This window comes from Blastomyces gilchristii (genome assembly GCF_000003855.2).
Source record: "Blastomyces gilchristii SLH14081 genomic scaffold supercont1.8, whole genome shotgun sequence".
Taxonomy (NCBI): Eukaryota; Fungi; Ascomycota; class Eurotiomycetes; order Onygenales; family Ajellomycetaceae; genus Blastomyces; species Blastomyces gilchristii.
The window spans coordinates 1853434-1871736 of record NW_003101675.1 but is presented as its reverse complement, the minus strand read 5'-3'; the positions used below and the strand labels follow the sequence as shown (position 1 = coordinate 1871736).

The 18303-nt window shown below is 46.3% G+C and overlaps 5 protein-coding genes across 7 annotated transcripts; 4 read left to right on the top strand and 1 right to left on the bottom strand.

The window, feature by feature from the left end:
• Positions 1–6: 6 nt before the first annotated feature.
• Positions 7–4550, top strand: BDBG_04961 (KH domain RNA-binding protein). Its single transcript, XM_002625051.2, has 3 exons — positions 7–621; positions 713–1282; positions 1431–4550. Exons 2-3 carry the CDS (start codon positions 892–894, stop codon positions 2129–2131), a joined length of 1092 nt encoding a protein of 363 aa, XP_002625097.1. The 5' UTR covers positions 7–621; positions 713–891; the 3' UTR covers positions 2132–4550.
• A 343-nt stretch (positions 4551–4893) lies between these two features.
• BDBG_04960 (dihydroflavonol-4-reductase) lies at positions 4894–6572 on the top strand (the record flags this gene model as incomplete). The annotated part of the gene is made up of 7 exons (XM_002625050.2): positions 4894–4915; positions 5007–5180; positions 5345–5452; positions 5569–5699; positions 5771–5848; positions 5934–5990; positions 6120–6572. The coding sequence occupies 7 exons, from the start codon at positions 4894–4896 to the stop codon at positions 6570–6572; spliced, it is 1023 nt and encodes a 340-aa protein (XP_002625096.1).
• Positions 6573–8390: 1818 nt separating this feature from the next.
• On the top strand, positions 8391–13839 carry BDBG_04958 (sarcosine oxidase). 3 transcript variants are annotated; one of them, XM_031721919.1, is made up of 4 exons: positions 8391–8908; positions 8989–9870; positions 9932–10172; positions 10239–13839. In XM_031721919.1, the coding sequence occupies exons 2-4, from the start codon at positions 9075–9077 to the stop codon at positions 10516–10518; spliced, it is 1317 nt and encodes a 438-aa protein (XP_031578435.1). In that variant the 5' UTR covers positions 8391–8908; positions 8989–9074; the 3' UTR covers positions 10519–13839. The 3 variants fall into 3 exon arrangements, with proteins under 3 accessions (XP_031578435.1, XP_031578436.1, XP_002625094.1); XM_031721920.1 differs by having other exon boundaries at positions 8986–9870; positions 10239–13427; XM_002625048.2 differs by having other exon boundaries at positions 8391–9870; positions 10239–13427.
• Positions 10841–15662, bottom strand: BDBG_17102 (uncharacterized protein; the record flags this gene model as incomplete). The annotated part of the gene is made up of 10 exons (XM_031724892.1): positions 10841–11245; positions 11313–11986; positions 12071–12514; positions 12606–12712; positions 13279–13434; positions 13598–13805; positions 13887–14116; positions 14186–14536; positions 14620–14909; positions 14969–15662. The coding sequence occupies 10 exons, from the start codon at positions 15660–15662 to the stop codon at positions 11220–11222; spliced, it is 3180 nt and encodes a 1059-aa protein (XP_031578434.1). The 3' UTR covers positions 10841–11219.
• Positions 15355–17930, top strand: BDBG_04955 (uncharacterized protein). Its single transcript, XM_031721918.1, has 3 exons — positions 15355–16587; positions 16658–17056; positions 17129–17930. Exons 1-3 carry the CDS (start codon positions 15824–15826, stop codon positions 17253–17255), a joined length of 1290 nt encoding a protein of 429 aa, XP_031578433.1. The 5' UTR covers positions 15355–15823; the 3' UTR covers positions 17256–17930.
• The last annotated feature ends 373 nt before the right edge of the window (positions 17931–18303 follow it).

Sequence of the window (18303 nt, the reverse complement as noted above, 5' to 3'; positions counted from 1 at the left end):
AAATATGAACTTTTTATATAGGCTTTTTTTTGGTGGTGAAGTTTTCTCGCTTCGCCGAAAAATTCACAAGGGGGGCGGGTGGCTTGGGGGAACAACGGGAAATATTCAACCAACACTCACTGCCAGCGAGTCAGCGACTGCCTGACTAAGTCCTCCACCACCACCAACGCACGCCTGCCCCCAATCCACATCACAGTCGTCGTCCATCTTCCTCCATCCACCCTCCATCCTCCAACCTCACCTCACCTCACCTCACCTCACCTCACCTCTCAACTTTCCCGCTCCTCTCTCTCGCCCTCCATCTCCCCCCCATCCCCCCATCATCCTCTCCCCTTCTCCCATCCTCCTCCTCCTGTTCTCTCCCGCCTACCTCACCTCTCGCCTCCTCCGTCAACCTCTTCACCCGTCGCGAGCTACCACCTCCACCTATCTCTCTCACCGACTCGACTTCCGCGTTCCACCCTCCACCCTCTGCGCTCCGCGCTCCGCTCTCCGCACTCCGCCATCGTCACTTTCACCCTCTACCTCGCCGAATCCGCGTCGTATTCCACCTCACTTCCTCACCTTTCCGCTTGTTTTCTTTGGCGTGCGACCTACCTTTGTTCCTGCTTACCTCTTTGAGTAGGTCGCTCTTCTATTTCTATTTTAACTTTCTTTGACAAACGGCCTTCTATATAAACATCGCTCCTGACTACTCTCTCGGTCTGGATAGTTGCGTTTAGATCCTCCTAACGAACAGAAAGCAATTTCTGCCTCTACGATCGGGATCAAAAGTTATTCGCCTTCGCAAAAAAAAGGAAAAAATTGCGTTGAAAATATCTCCCCACACCGCCATCAATTATATCCCTCCTCACTCCAATCCCATCCTAGCTTCTTTTTAGCATTTTCAAAATGGCAAACAACGAATCTCGTGACGCCGCCCCGGCTGTGGTCGATGAAGTAATGACAGACTATAGCCGCAACGATCAGGGCGAAGCTGACGGCCCCCCTAAGACTGAAGAGGAATACGCTCAGTCTACACTGACCCTTCGCGCCATTGTTTCTTCAAAGGAAGCTGGTGTGATTATTGGCAAAGCTGGCAAGAACGTGGCAGACCTGCGTGACGAAACTGGTGTAAAAGCTGGCGTGAGCAAGGTCGTACAAGGTGTCCATGATCGAGTTTTAACCGTCACTGGTCCTCTTCAAGGTACCGCTAAAGCATATGCCATAGTCGCCAAGGGTTTGCTTGAAGGTGCTCCTCAGCTTGGAATGGGTGGTGTGGTTTCGAATACCGGTACCCATCGTAAGTGTCTCTGCCCGTTGATGGATTCGTTTCTATTTGCCACTCGAATTATCCTCGATGACTGCCTCCAACATAAGATGCGAGTGCATATTATTGTTTTTACTTTTTCTACTATGATTATTTATATTCAGCTACTGACTTCTTCCAGCTGTTCGCCTTCTTATATCTCACAATCAAATGGGCACAATCATTGGCCGCCAGGGCTTGAAGATCAAGTATATCCAAGACGCTTCTGGAGTCAGGATGGTCGCACAGAAGGAGATGCTCCCACAGTCAACTGAACGGATCGTTGAAGTTCAAGGCACACCCGAAGGAATCGAGAAAGCCGTGTGGGAAATCGGCAAATGTCTTATAGATGACTGGCAACGCGGGACTGGGACTGTTCTCTACAACCCCGCTGTTCGCGCATCCGTTGGCGGAGGCCCCATGAATAATTCGCTCGGATCTGGAACCGCTGCAGGCGGTTACGGTGGACGCTCTTACAACCGTACTGGAAATGGTGCTGATTTTAGCGACCAAACCGGTGGCTATAACCGACGCTCGAACTCCGATGCAGCCAACCGCGGCATCCCGCTTGTAACTGAAGACGGAGAGGAGGTCCAAACACAGAATATCAGCATTCCTTCCGACATGGTTGGCTGCATTATTGGCCGAGGTGGAAGCAAAATCAGCGAGATTCGAAGGAGCTCCGGCGCCCGTATTTCCATCGCCAAAGCCCCACACGACGAGACTGGTGAACGTATGTTTACAATCATGGGCAGCGCAGCAGCTAACGAAAAAGCCCTCTACCTCTTGTACGAGAACCTGGAAGCCGAGAAAATGCGCCGCAGCCAGCAACCGCAGGAGTGAAGCAGCCCCACTTCGCCCGAGTAGGGTTCATGGTAGCAGTGCGTCCAGATGTTGCGTGACAGTGCGGGTGTCTTTATACTGTCGAGGCAGACTGTGGATTACATTAGGCAATCATCAGTGTCGCTATTCCCCTAAGTCTCAAACCCACAGATCCGCCAAACCTCCGGTTTCTTTTAGTCATTATATCCCGTACCCGATACCCAAACGATTCTCCCTTGCTCAACAGTGGTGTTGTCATGGTATAACGAACTGGACTTCTTGGGCCTATCGACCTCGACCGTCACAGACCGCTCCGCTTCAGTACTCCTGAACTCTCCAAGATCTTCATTTCCCGCCCCGTTTCTCGCAATGTACTGGATTATTCTTCTTAATCTTACCTACTCTTACCAGTCTCTCTTATCCATGTTTCCCCCTTGAACTCTTATTTTCCGTGCGCCTTAACTCCAAGTTTCATTAAAATCCGTACCTTTTATCCTTCTTCCCCGCTTAAAAGTCGCGTCAATTGTTTACGTCACATCAACGATGAATCCCGAATCACACAAATACCAATCCTTCAAAAACACTGATGTCTCCATTGAAAACTTATTTTTCTCCCTCGATTCTTCTCCGTTTCTTCCATCATGCCATTCATGTATTCCTTTTTACCGCCTTCGTCCTTGTTCTCGTCCCTCCCAAATGGCATTCTATTCATCCGCAAGAAAAGAAAAAAAAATCTCACACGCGCAAAACTGAAAGCTCCCCATGATTCTACGCTACGTATACATGGCTAATGTCCCTTTCCATGTGCAATCCGCTTTTGTTCTTCAGTATATCAACTTCAGAGACAACTCTACCAAATTGAACCACACACGCAGCTGCTGCACGCAACATTGTTAAAGGTGGACAGATAAATGGACCTTTGAGGACGTCCTCCCGCCCTCTCTTTCCTATCTATCAATTTGTGTCTTGAAGAAAGAGAGAGGAGCCGCGAGCAAATTAAAAATGAGATTTGATGTCTTCATTATAATACTATAAAAAAAGTAGCCAAAAAAACTAAGAATTAAAAACATTATCTATCAAAAACTGATGCCTTCTCATTCTGTGTCCATCATCTAAGATTACTTGAAATGTGAAAACCAAACTGATGAACAATTTCCTAGAAATTCTTTCATTACTGATAAGTAAAAGAAGGTGCACTGTTCATTTCATTCAGACCAAGATGAATGCACACAACTTTAGACACTCAGCATCCTGTATCACTGCAAAAACATTCTTAACAGAGGCAGGTTACATATTTTATCTAACTTTCTCAATATCAAAATTTCTAAAGCTAAACATTGGGTCACATTACCTTGCTAAGGAGTCGAACCTCCCCATTATTGAATCTTCACCACTTGTCACACTCAGACACACTTGAAACCACCACAGCTGCGTGTGAACGAAACGGGATTCTTGGTGTGTGGAGAACATGGTCCAAGGACTTTCACAGCATCTCAGTGTTATGAATACAGGGAGCCCAGACAAATGAATGAACCCAATGCAGCACTCTGGCATTCCCTCATCTTCAAAAACAAAGGGCAGATAACCCAACTGATGGGGAAATTTTTCCTCTCTGAGTAACAGCCAGAGAGCAATGTTGATTTCCAGCGTACTTTGCGATGGGGGTACCACTTCAAAAGGCTGCGTGCCTGCTCAACTGTCAGCAACTATGAGCAACTGTACAATTCGAAATGGATTCTCATATGGGCTCCCAACGTACCTACGCTGTCTCTCTCTCTCTCTCTCTCTCGCTCTCTCCCACTTGCCTCATCAAATGAAATACATGAACCATCCCTACATCCTCACGCGGGAGCCCCCAAGAACCACACCTTCCTCCAACAACGACATTCCCCCTCACGCCTGTCATCCTTCTGCTCAGCGGAGCCGCGAGCGCCTTTGCCTTACCCACTGAGCCTTAGTGTGCTAAAATATGCAAGGCATGCTTTTCCTCTGCCCGATGGGGCGGGATACTTAGGGAATTGGGTGAAGGCATGAAAAAGCGTTGGCGGATACTTTAAGAGAGTTCGCAGGGCGTAGTTATTTCATATATCCGTTCTAGCCGGGGGGGAATTGGAGATGGCTCCATGTTGCTTCAACCAATCTGAGCTAGGCACGCGGGGGCTTTTGTGATTGGTGGGGGGGATGGATGATTTGGGCGTCTATTTGGCAGTTAAACGGACATCATCAAGAGGGCGGAATATCTGATCCGGTTTGATCACGAAGAGAGGGTTTTATTTCTCTTTTGCAGAAGTCGGGTCGGAAATAGGAGATCATAGAGAAGTTTCAGTTGGGAGTTAACCCCGACCGCGAGCGCTTGATACAATCCATCACTTCGTATCCGTGAATTGCTCATGGCCCCGTTTATTCTGTAACTACTCCGCATGTTGCTGTCATTACCTTGGAAGCATCTTGCAAAAGGCTAAATAAAAGTCATTAGCGCGGGGGTACACAGAACAAGCGGAATGGATTCCTGGGACATTAATTGCGGATGACGAAATCTGCCTGACTAGTTATATAATAATAAACAATCGATATTTACGCAGTAATGCAATATATAAACCAGTTATCCTCCTTTGAATAAGTCCCTCCAAGTTCCTTTCCTTGCTCTCGAAAATATAAACAAAGGAAATATCTTATCTAATTAGGGTTTCCAGTGACCTAACCCTAATTCACTCCAACATCGCAACCCCGCAACGCCATCGAAGACTGATAAGAGACACCAGCAAACTACCTGTCTGTCCAAAATGACACGAATCCTCCTCACAGGTATAGTGATAGTAGCTTTCCCTCCTCCCCAAGAACATAATTTGGAAAATTGACCAAAAAAAACCAAACTGACAAGTTTCATACGTGGCAGGCGGAAGCGGTTTCATCGCTGCTCATGTCCTTGACACTCTGCTCCAGCGCGGCCACTCGGTGGTGACAACCGTACGCTCGGAAGAAAAGGCTCGTAAAATCAGAAATTTACATCCAAATGTTCCCAAGGATAAACTGGATTTTGCAATTGTGGAAGACATCGCGAAACTTGATGGTATGCACTGCACTGCCGCGGGCAAGAGTTTTGCTAACCTAAGCGCAATCTCCTATAACCCCAGTTCATTTATCTCTGGATACTACCCAACAGCACGCATAGCTATATTCTGGACTATTTGCGGCGACTTGGCTAACTGATATTTTGCTAATTGAATAATACAGCATTTGACAAGGCTGTGATTTCGGACCCGCCCTTTGAGACTGTTATTCACACAGCTAGTCCGTTCCACTTTAGAGCAAGTGACAATAAAGCCGAACTTCTCGATCCGGGTATGTAACGTCATATATACAGACAAAGAAATAATTTTGTCTTTGACTGCAGATATATAATTGCATATTGACTAAACCGGATTCCGCTGACATTGATTTTCTACACAACTACGCAGCTATCAATGGCACTGTTGGAATCCTCCGTGCCATCAAGCGAAGTGCGCCAACGGTCAAGCATGTAGTTATTACATCTTCCTTTGCTTCCATCATTGACGCCAATAAGCCTCCTACCTACACATATTCGGAGGTATATATATATAGCTTGCTATTGGTGTTCTCTCCGCTCCCTTGGTTGAATATGCCCTGACATTTTAATAGGCCGATTGGAATCCTATCACGGAGGCAGAAGCGCTTCTTAGCCCTATCCATGGTTATCGGGCAAGCAAAGCATTCGCTGTACGTCATGATAAAACCCCCGTTCAATCGGTGGCAATAGAAAAATAAAGATAAGAAACAGGAAAGACTAACTTAAGAATTATAGGAAAAAGCCGCCTGGGAATTTGTGGAAAAGGAGAAACCAACCTTCACCATCGCAACGGTATGCAAAACGGCCCCTTTGTTGCATGTGAAATCTACACCCTTTTGCTTCTATCAATTACCCGTTTACCACAGTTATAAAATTCCCCAATTGAACCGACCAACCAACCAACCACTTACCCTGGCACAGATAAACCCCCCCGTCGTCCTCGGCCCCGTCGTCCACCCTCTGGACTCCCTCGCTGCGCTCAACACTTCCAATGAACGCATCCGCGACCTGATCACAGGGACTGCGAAGAACTCATGTCCACCAACCGGCACCTACCTCTGGGTCGACGTCCGCGACGTGGCTCTCGCGCACGTCCTCGCTGCCGAAAAACAGAAAGAAGCCGCCAGCCAGCGCTTCTTCGTCACAGCGGGCAACTTTTGCAACCGGCAAATTGTCGAGATCATCTCTGAAGAATTTCCAGAGTTAAGGGAGAAGTTGCCGGTGGGAGATGCGTTGAAGCCTGGTGAGTTCCCAGCCGAGGGATATTTTGGGTATAATAATGCGAAGTCAAGAGAGGTGTTGGGGTTGGAGTATCGACCGTTGAGAGAGAGCGTGGTTGATACGGCGAAGAGCCTTTTGGCGATTCAGGGGTAGGGGCGTAACGGGATTGTTTCCGTGTTTTATGCAAATCTTGCAGCAGAAGGTCATGTGGTGTTTGGCATTGTCAAAGGGGTAAAATCCCTCCCAAGTAGTGAAAACTATCCTCGATAGATAGAATGATCCAGATCTCGCCCCTTCTTCAAAGGGGTGATATAAATGCATCTTGTTACAACTTCTGTTGCCCAGAATTTTGCACACTCTTATGTTGGAACATCTGATATATTATATTCGATTTTCGTCGAGCGATACACCATAGTTAGTGGAGGTTCTTTTCTAGAACGACTTTGTCTTCTAATTGTACATGTACAGCGTACTTGTATTAATAATTTGTTGTTACTGCTGTAGTTGCGGTACGTACTGTGTATACAGAAAACTTGACCTCGCTAAGTGCGCCACTTGACCTCGCAAATGTGGCCTGTGCCACTATCTGACCTCGCTCAATACATCTTTTCTTGTAATTTGAAACCACTTAATTATTTATCATCAATTCTACAATCAATTCAAAATCAATTTAAAATCAATTTAAAATCAATTTAATACTGAAATTATTCTTGAATTTAATAATAAAGTAAGTATTTATATAATTTACACTGAATTGATTATTAATTGATTTTCAATCAATTGTTAATTACTTAAATATATAGATTAAATTTATTTTTATTACTATAATTAATTAATAATCAATTCAAAATCAATTCAAAATCAATTTAAAATCAATTATTAAATATTTTTATCTTAATATATTTTATAAAACATCTCTTTATATTCTATATGAATTTATCTATTCATTTAATTGATTATGAATCAGTTATACATGCTTTTTGATTGATTGATGAGCTGAATGAATGAATGAATGAGTGAATTGAAAGATTGAAAGTCAATTATCAACTGATTATTACTGTATTGTGTGAGGTCAGGGTCATGATTATGTAACAAGGTCAAGTGGCGCACTTAGCGAGGTCAAGTTTTCTGCTTCCTGGTACGTACTAGAGAACAAGCTAGCAAGAAGCAAATGAAGATTAGAACAGAGTAATTCCGCGCCGAAGCCCAGCCCAGCCTAGTAGCGAACTTTAACGCGCGGGCTGCATGGAACTAGAACTCCCCCCTGTAAGATATACGCTGCGTAGATAGGGTAGTTCCACTCCAGAACATTTGACACAAAGATACCTGGTACTAGAGTGTCTGAAGGCGACTTAGTCTGTCGATTCCTGTGGGGGAAAGTAAATAGCCTCATCATCGCTCGGATTTATAGCTGGAAAATCCCTTGCATGATTCGAGCTTTGAAATCATGACACTTGGAAGCAATGCCAGCTAACGGAATGAGCTTCAGATTTGATCCGTGGATGGGGCATGTCCCCTCCCCGTCAGGAGTTGAGGAAAGTCGTATTTTTGCTTTCCTCGCCAGCGGCAAAGCCCATCTTGCGCCATGTGTCTCACTGCGCAGAGAAATAATGGAGAACGGAGTGACATGAGGGTAGTCACGCAAGGGCGTAAGGCGTGTCTCACCTCCGAACGAGAAGATGCTGAATATATTGCTCATTGCCATTCAGGATGGAATTCTAGCCGCGCTCAATTTCCCCAGATGCCCACCGCCATCCATTTTCTGGTAGATCTATGATAAGCGGATAAAACCATTTCCTAATATTTAGGAACTGGCCGCGATCCTTCTGGTCCTTAGAGAACATCTTGATGAGGGATTCTTTATGCATACAGATATTATATTTGTCGTTTAGTTCCTGCACGCAGTTGACTCGTTATTACATTTCATTGTGTGGGTTTTTTTTTTTTTTTTTTAGAAAGTTATACATTTCTGGTACTGTGCAATAGAATTTTATAATTTACTCACTTTCCTTTTAATATTTTCCGTGCATGTTGAAATGTTGAATGTCGCGTAAACGCGGGTATCTAGTTTAAATTAAGTATAGGGCCTGAGCAATATGGGAAAAGCCATTCGTTCCAAGGCCCCGAGCAAGCTGCAAGTGGTTGGGCCATTCTTGTTGCTGTCGAAGATCCTGAAGGAGTCTAGGCATATTATATAATTACTTTCCTTCGGAACTGCCCGATAACCACATGCGGCGAAGCATCTCTCTAATAATCGTGTTATAATAATATGCATTCCAATGGCTGGAAAGGCCAAAGGTGGAGTGGAGTGATCGAGGTGGTTTTGTGGCGTCATCAACCTGCATGATGGAACTAGGAAGAGGGGAAATAAAAAAGGAGAAAAGAGAAAAGAGAAAACAACACAAAAAATGGGAGAACATGGGGGAATTTACCATGAGGATGAGGAACACAAACCTGCAACAGGCCGGGATTGTGAATCGTATTTGATGGTACTCCGTTTCCGCCCTTTTTTAGTATATTTATAAATATTGTCTCCTAACAACAACCAACTTTGGTTCCCTGATAGTAGTAACACGACAACATTGGTTTACCTCCAACCTCAACTCCAACTCTCAGTCCGTCAATCCCCAATCCCACGCTGCACTTAAAGCTACGATGGACCCGATCAGCTACTTGATTGTAGGCGCCGGGTGTTTCGGTGCTTCCACTGCCCTTGCGCTCAAGAAAGCGAAACCGAACGCAATTGTCACATTGGTCGACCGCACCCCTTTTCCTTGCCCCTCTGCTGCAGCTCACGACTTGAACAAAATCATCCGAGCCGAATATGAAGATCCTATGTACATGCGTCTCGCTCTGGAGGCGCAGGAGCAGTGGCGCACCGACTCTGTGCTGAAATCATACTTCCATAAGACGGGTATCCTGTTTATTGGCATTGAGGCCCCTGGCAAAGCTGTCGTGAATTCCTACGAGCAGGTGCTTGGCAAAGGTAACTCTCCTGCAGTTCTCTTGGATCCGGAGGATGCCAAAGCTCGATTTGGCGGAATCTTTCGTGACGGCGATTGGACCGGAGTTACCAAGTGTACTTGGAATCCCCTGGCAGGGTGGGGTGATGCTGCAAATGCCCTGGGCGCTGTCATCCAGTCCGCGGTTGATATTGGGGTCAAATACATCCAAGCGACTGCTACGAAAGTCCAGTTTGACTCGAGCGGCAACTGTTCTGGAATTAGCACCCTGGAGGGCTCCCAGCTGTCTTCTGATAAGGTCCTTCTCTGCACCGGAGCTTACACCCCCTGGCTCCTGGCTGAAAGCGCCCCAGATCGTCCAGAGATTCAAGTCGGTGATCGAATGGTGGCGGCTGCCTCCATTATGTGTGCTTTTAATCTCCCCGAGGATCAAGTAGAGAAATTTAGCGATTGTCCCATTGTCGTGCACCCAATGGGTGAATATCCAGGTAGCCCGCTCCTGGATCCCCGTATTTAAAGATGACTTAACTAATATATTAAACGTACCAGCCGAATGCATTCCACAAAGTGGGCCAGGCTTCGTCAAATGCACAAACGAGCGGAGTTTCACCCATAAAGTTCTCCACGAAGCCTCCAAGCAGGACATTTCCGTACCACCCTCCCGTGTCACGCAGCAAACATGGTCGCAAGACGTACCTCAAGGACTGAAGGATGAGGTCAAAGCAGTGCGGGATAAACTCTTTGGTAGTTGGATAAATAATATGGAACCCAAGGATTATCGGATGTGCTGGTGAGGATCAAAATTCGAAAATGCCAAACATATCACTATCCACTTGTCTAACAGAACATGCTGCAGGGATGCCATCACCCCAAATCAGGACTGGATCATTTCACCACATCCCCATGTTCAGAACTTGTATATTGTAGCCGGCGGATCTTTCCATGCGTGGAAGTTCTTGCCTAACATTGGCAAGTATGTGGTCCAGATGATCGATGACCAGCTGGGAGACGAATTCGCAAAACGATGGGCGTGGGATAGACGCGATGAGGGCGGAAACTGCTCCAATTATATACCTACAAGAGACTTGAAGGACGTGTTGGGATATTCGAACGATCAAAAGTCGGGGGATTGCTGACTAGCATCATGCATGTAATTGGCTATATTAACTAGGTCAGCCTTTTTTGTCCAAGCAGAGGAAATGCTTTCCATGCCTCCCCTTCTTAATGTAGCATCGTATTTAAAGGGGAGTCAACCCAAATATCGCCTCTCATGAATTCGGGCTCTAGTTCTCAAAAAACGCCTTTGATCCCATTTTCCTTAAAATAATTCAAAATGTGTGCTTCAAAATCCTTGAGCCCGCAACAGCCCTCGTGGAATTTGAGATTCGCTTCCCTCTGTAGATGTAGAATGTTGGTTATAAGACATACATTTGTTCGTCCCAGTATCATATTCAGTGTGTAAATTTCGTCATTTAGTTTTATTTCCAAAAACGCCTTGCAGGAGTTCTCTGTTACAGCGTAAACGTGTGGTAACATGTATAGTAACTACATAGCTGGCCTTGGAATATTTAAAAAAGGAGGCTGAATAACAACACCAGCTTTAAAAATTGGACGACACAACAACGCTCTGTGGTCTTTGCTAGCATCACAAGCGCATATCAAATTCACAAGACTCAAGGATGCAAAACAATCTCATAATTAAAAAGAAAACTAATTTAAGAACGATACCAAGTCAATAACTATCGGAAACCCACTACCAAACAATATCCGTTTGCACTGTCTCATCTTCTACCTCGACAGTACTTTGGTTACAAACAGCATGATCAACAAAAGAATATCAAACAAACGAGACAAGATACTGGTCTGGAAAGATATCATTAGTTTTGAACACAAAATTTTTGACAGTCGAGAGAAATATTACAGTACTCACAAAATTCACCCAGAGGAGATGCCCACCAACCCTTTAGCATCATCCCACTCTTCTCAAACTGCAGCTTCATGATGTCAGGCCCATATTTCCAAGACTCAAAAAACTCGATAACCTCGCCTTTACCGACGTGTAGGCCGAGAGCTGGACAATCCACATCCCTAGTCGCAAGGAGACTAAATTTGTGATGTGGAGGGTCGTCCCTAATAACTCCGTTCAACACCCAATCTTCCGTCCTGTACCAAGGCTCCCCAAGAAGCTCGTTGGACTCCCTGAATCCATTGCGGATGAAGCTCTCCCAGACACCACCTTTGTCGTGGTACATCCTTTCCAGCTCCTCGCGCCCTCCTCGCGCATCCATCCCAATTAGCATCAGATCTTCAGGTCCCAGGACCTCTCGCCACGGTTGCATACGTTCCACGGCGAGATCGAAAGTGTCGTTTCCAAACATGGAACCCATTGAAAGGATGCATTTTGGCGTATTCACCGATCGAAGCCACTGGCGCCCATCTTCAAAGGTGCCCCAGAGCCCGTAGCATTGAACGTGCTGGTATTTATTGGCTAGATGCGACATGCTCCCCTCCAATGCATCTCGACTGATGTCAAGGGCAAAGTACGAAACGGAGATCTTGAGCGACTCTAACTGTTGCAAGAGGCAAGCAGGCTTCCGGATGTCTCTGTCGCTCAGATTAATTGGTGTTCTGTTCTGTCCCTTGACAACGGGATACTATGGAGAGGTTATATGATGGCCAAGTACGTACCCAGAACCCATGTCTACAATGGTACACCCCGGAGGTATCTCTCTGCAGATGGAAGCGCCGTGGTGCTCCAAGAGACTGATCTCGTCTCGAGTTTGGTGGTAATCGGCGAGCCAGCAGACCTGGTTCCAGAGCTGGAGCCCCAATCCGAAGTAGAAAAGCTCCGTGGGAAAGGAACGTATCGATTCTCCGTCACTCGAAATAAACTCTTCTTTCAGCTTCAACTTGAGACTGTCCCCGAGTCCGCTGCCCCCGATGTCGAGAACATCTCCTAATTTCAAGGAAGACTGCATGTTTGAAAAGATCTTTAATGGAAATGAGTGGAGATCTTGTCTTGGTTGTATATCGCAAAGATGAAGAATTTGTCCCAATATAATTATATCCTCAATGATATTGTCTGTCCATAGGAACCAAAACCCATTACCCCAGAGGCGGCGGGGACGAAGGCTTTATATGCTCTGAGAAACGGCGCCCGAAGGGCTCCATCCGCAATTCAAAACCTCAGCCATCTCAGTAAAAGATCGCGCTCTGCTCATACAGGGCTTGTTTACCCAATACTTCCAATCTCGGATCCCTCAGATCAGGGCGAGTTGCAGCAACATCACAACCACAAGATATTTGAGCGTCTGTCAAACTAAGCCTCAACTAGGGAAGGCTGGCCAATTAAGCCCTGACTTTGCTCTTAGTCTTGTCTTCTCCTCCCTTTCCTGGAGAGGACAGAAGAGATGATAAGTTTAGGAAGGGCAGATTTTTGCCTCGTTGAGGCTTTATGTTTTCTCCTTCCTCGTTCTGTCCAAGTTGGGAGTATGGTCCAGTATTACGCCCAAAGGGGCTCACGAACGGGTGTCACCTAAGTATTTCCAGATTCGGCTGCCCTGTGAACCTATTCAGTGTCAGAATTTCTTTTTGAAGTTTAGCAGCAGGGGGGTGCTATGCTGTATGCTACTTGGTGTCCCATGTTGGGCTGTGCGGAATATCGACTTGAGGTTTGGATGCCCTACGGGGAACATAATATCGGGAAATATCTGATACTCCCCTTGCTAGAACAATTGAGAGACTCATAAAACTACAGATCGTTGGAAACACATGAGCTCTGTGAATATCTGGTCTTCAATATTAAGCCTAATATCTACGTGTGTACTTCTCTTCACAATTTATTGCATTACAATATGATGACGATCCTCCAGCATATAATCCTAGGTCAAACTCACCCACCCTACCTTCTCGAGAAGATACGTTACCATATCCTCCCACCACGCCCTCCTCTCTCCAATAGCGATAGTATTATCAAAATTTTCTTCGTCCACAAGTTCTGTGTCCATCCACTTCCACAATGCCTGGACAGCTTCCCAGACTGGTGGTACGCTCTGTAAACTGTAGTCAGTAATCGATCCTGTCAGATATAGGGACATGATGGGCAATGTCCAAGGTGTAATATAACTCCTGAGAGAAGAGAAAATGTCAAAGTGACAAAACGGCAAAACGGCGGCAGGAGTACGAAATATGAAATATAGTTTGATGGAAACCCACCGATCGACAGCTGGCAGCTAAAAGAACCGTCTCGAACCAATTTCTTGCTACATCTCGGTCATCTTGCTGGTATGAAACTAGTGACATGATAAAAATGCAGAAGAACGGAGCCTGGGAGGTGAAGAGTACCCCGTTGTAGGGCATTCGCTGCACACATGTCATAAGAATCTTCAGTGCCGCGCGAACATCAGGGTGGCAACGCGGTTTCCTGCGTTCTGTCAGTCTTCCTATTTTAACTCGAATTAGGGGTAAAGGGCATTATAGAAGGAGGTTATTGCTAGTCTCCCACCTGAAGAAGCGACAGTGTAAATATATTTTTGCCGCGCAAACCCACGTCTCACCAGTCAACTCGGTGACTTTAGTTGCAGTATATACCTTCCCATCAGCGTCGAGGACACAGGATTCAAGGAGTGCAGCTGTGGTAGCATATCCTTCTGAAAGCTCAGACCTCTGACGGAAGTTATGCAACATTTCCTCGATTTTTAACGCGCCAATTGGCGTAACGACTGACTGAGGGTTCTTTACGTGCAGGTTAGTTAACTTCCCATTGCATCTCCTAGGCACAAAAGCGGGGATGCAGATACAGACTTTCATCATTCTCGCAGATAAATGCGTTATCTGGGCAAAAATGTGCAGTAGTTTTGGTGAGAGCCCAGTGCCTCCATGAATGGTGCGAACCTCCTTTTCGGTGCCCTCCAGCAACCATCCAAAATGGCGATCGTTTTCTCGTAGCTGGAGGGGTGTAACGGGTTCCGCAAGAACACATGCCAGCGAGGCCCAGTTGGCATTGGCAAGCCAGGCTTTATCACACTGAACATTAGTAGCCTTCCAGTAGCGGTAACCGGGGTCGGAATGATCGAGGATGGCCTTGGCCAGGTGCGCCCCATTATACCAGTTTGGGGTTTTCCCTTTAGGTTTCCGGAGCTCCCAGTTAACGCACTGCACGGAACTGACTTAGCGAGATATTCAAGATTCTTAATGAAGGGTTATACAGGAAAGGATAGGAAGAAATTGGTTCCTACATCATCAACAAGTAGCAGCAATATGGCTGCGACAATGCCGTCTGATTTTGAAACAGCATGTGTTTCCGGCGTAGAGAGACCTGCTGTGATCAATTCTGATGCCTTGCGATAATGGGCATTTGTTCGCTTTCGCAAATCATCCTTATGCACATAATCAAGTACATAGCCTCCCACTAGAGCGAGAATAGCGTGCTTAACGGCATCCTCAGCTGCGATCATCGATGCAATCTCCGTGAGCCAGAAATTCGTTTGTGACAGAAGCGTCCGACCTTGGCAGTAGGCGACTAAATCTGTCAGAGGTTAGTATAGGAAGCACACAAGCAAGCACCTTAACCCAAGTTACGCTTACAGAATTTAAGAAGTTTCCCATCGACTGCGTCCAATTTTACGCCGCTGGCAAAGTTCGGAGGCAAATAGGGGATATTGTTGAACAGGGAATTAGCTTCGGAGGTGTTTCGATGATGCACTCCCATACAGCTCGCCCCAAAGCTCCTCTTTGCTGTTTTAACACAGCTCTCATCCAAATCAGCATTTCGAATGCGGAACTTGATGTACCCGTTGACGCTGCCGTCCTCCGGTGTGAGTATTTGCTTACGCAGAGTCTCATGTCGGGATGTTGCATTGTCTGAGTAGGGGTTCTCGAGGGAGAGGTTAATAAAGCGGTCTTCTAGGGAGGGTATATCTGGATACAACACTTGCTGCAACCAGTCTCGTGCCGCAGTATCGAAATCGTTTATGAGTTGGTCATCCGAGAGAAAACTCGGCGTCGGTGGTAGCCAAGTGGAAATATCGAGCGCTGATGCCATGTAGTCATTGTCCCAGGTAGGCTGTTCGTCAGGGAGCGGGAGTAACGCAATGTTCGGCATATCAATAGCGAACATGGAACGGTCATCCCAAAGGCTTTGGTCTTCATCCTGCTCCTGCTCATTTTCTTCACCCTGTCTATGGCGAATCCGTCCGGGCTTCTCGACACGGGAGGGGTCACTAAACGGGCCTGGAGGTTCATTCAAGCGGTGCCGTTTCTGGCCTCGTCGATGGTACATGCTTACTCACGTCTCAGAAACTAACCAAATTGGCAGTGCTTGTTCAGGACTAGGTTCTGTTATGAGATAGTGAGATTAGAGCTGGCTGGAAGAGCGGTGGTGAGGTCAGTGGATTTGCCCTTTATCTACGGGATTAGAGTACGGGTAGTTGTTTGAAGTCCATGGCCGCTATCACGAAAAGAACAAGGCGAAGAAGAGCGAGTTGGGCTGGTGATTCTAACTGGTCGTCAGCCTTGTCAACCCATCACGCATGCGGACCCAGGGCATTAGAGGCGTCCTTTCAAGCCAAAGAGAAGAACGAATGGCTGCCAGGAGCTTCTGACGAGACAAACCCCGCTTGGTGGCTGGTTGACCACCTCACACTTGAATATTCAAAGACTCGTTTTCAGCCTCATATCCCTCTTCTTGACGAGGCTAGCTTCAGTCGCTTCTCGTCTCATCTCGTTCTCTCTTCTCTCCTCCATCTTCCCTCTTCTCTTCTCTTCTCTCTCCTCTCTTTTTCTTCTTCTCTCCTTTTGTGTGTTGTGCTAAGACTAGTCCTGCAGCAAAGGCTACTCGTGCATCCAATCTCAGAAAAGCAAATAGAAAATCTCCCCTGGTGTCCCCTTCCGGAAAATCTCACCATGCCGGATCCCTTTTCGCCGCAAGGTATCCCGGATATAGCCTTTGTCGAATTACTTGAAGACCGACGGGGACAGCTCGGTTTTGTTGCTGCAGACTGGCCGGACTCACGTTGTCTACTAGCAGACATAGGGGAGTACCTAGTCCGGTCTGCGGTGATATTGTCGCACCTGGCCAAGGACCTGGCCGATGGCCATCATATAAAGACCTACGCGATTCAGACAATCAATGACATGAAAGAGACCACTGACTTCTCTGATCTTGATCCTCTGGATTACTTTGATTCAAAACATTCATCGCTCAAGTGAGTTCGCTAGACCATTGCTTTCCTGGGCATTTAAAAGTATGGTTTCCCGCTGATTCGATGTATACAGGGAGCTCGCCTCGCAGCTGGAAGGAATGGCGAATGATATTCAATCACGGTGGAAACAAAGCCAAAAGCCTCCAGAGCTCTCATCCCGTCGCCAAAAACGCCCCGCACAGGGACAAATCTCTGGAGCTACGGCAGACCCAATGGACGAGGTTACAAATTATTCTGGTGACGTCATTCAGACGGGAACTGGGGCTGCACGGCATCGAATCCGCAACTCAGATGGGAGGCCGGAGTCTCCCCCCTTCGATGACGCTATAAACGACACTATCCAAGATCTTTTAAAATCGCTAGTATCCCGTGGAAAGGGGGACCATTTTTGTCCGCTCGGTCATCGCTGCCGGAAAGGGGGGGTTGATGGCAATGGTGAAATTGTGAATTTTGAGAGAAATTCTGTTTTCAGGCATGTATTAGCTTTTATTTTGTATATTGAAAGTTAACATATTCTGTTCCTGACACAAGTTGGCTTCTTTAGGTCGCATTTGGAGAAGCACCAAAAGTTGTACAAGTGTGAGCTGCCTGGGTGCAGAAACCACAAAGGCTTTGCGAGGAAAGATCAGCTTCAGCGGCATCAGGAGAATGTCGCACATAATGCCATGTAGGTAATAGACAGTCTCCAGTGAACCTGAGTTCTACACTCATTTTCAATTATCCTCTTCATTAAATCGGATTTTCCTGTATGAACATGTTGCCTGAGCTTTTCCTCACCGCCACAAGGACATGAACCTAAATCGTACAGCAATAAATGTTCAATATAAATGGGCCCTGGTGTGTTTCCTGGTGTGTTTAGCTAGAGGAGAGGAAATGATACCCGTGGAAGGCGCATTTGCGTATTGAATTGCAAGTCTCGAATTGTTCGCAAGATATGAAGCGCAGGCCAATTGCTCACCCAGACGATATGCAGGCAGCATGCTTCCTTGGGGCCGCTGATTTGGAGAATAATTGCATCGGAATCATGTAAGCATCACGGAGACTTCTATTGTAAACCCGGGGAAACCGATAATCCACGGGAGTTGGATATCTTGTTAGCTACCGTAGTAAACGGTTTTTCAATAGATTTGTGTACGAGATGCGAGTGGGCGCGGCCGTATCTCATAAACTAGCCAGCCATGTATTTTTCTCAAATAACACGAGATTTCCGCACAGCGTGGGATTTCCTTCTCATGTTTAACAAGAATCAAACGCTCGCTTACGCTCGCTTTGCTGCTTGCGCAGCCCCCTCTATCACTTCCACCCCCTACCCCTACACCCCCCCCTTACCGCCCCTACCACCCCTTCCACCCCCGTATCAACCCTATCGCTATTATCAGATTAATCAGAGCCGTACAGGCCACAGAGCTGGCTGTTCAATCCCATCCATGAATTCGAAGGGGTGCACATCATGTTACAGGGCATTTAGCAGCGCATGCCATGAACACAGAGATCAAAAATGAACATAGAGAAGAGTATAAGGAATGTAAATACTGTAGAGAATGTATGAAAAGAGCAGAATGAAAAAAAAAGATTGAAGATTTGAAGATTGATCTGAGCTGTATGGGCTGGAGAGCAGAGCTGAGCATTCAAATATTTTTGATGAGGTGCACGTGATGTCACATTACAGTGATTTTTGCAAAGTTGGTTTTTCTATAATAAATAGAGAGAGAGAGAAAA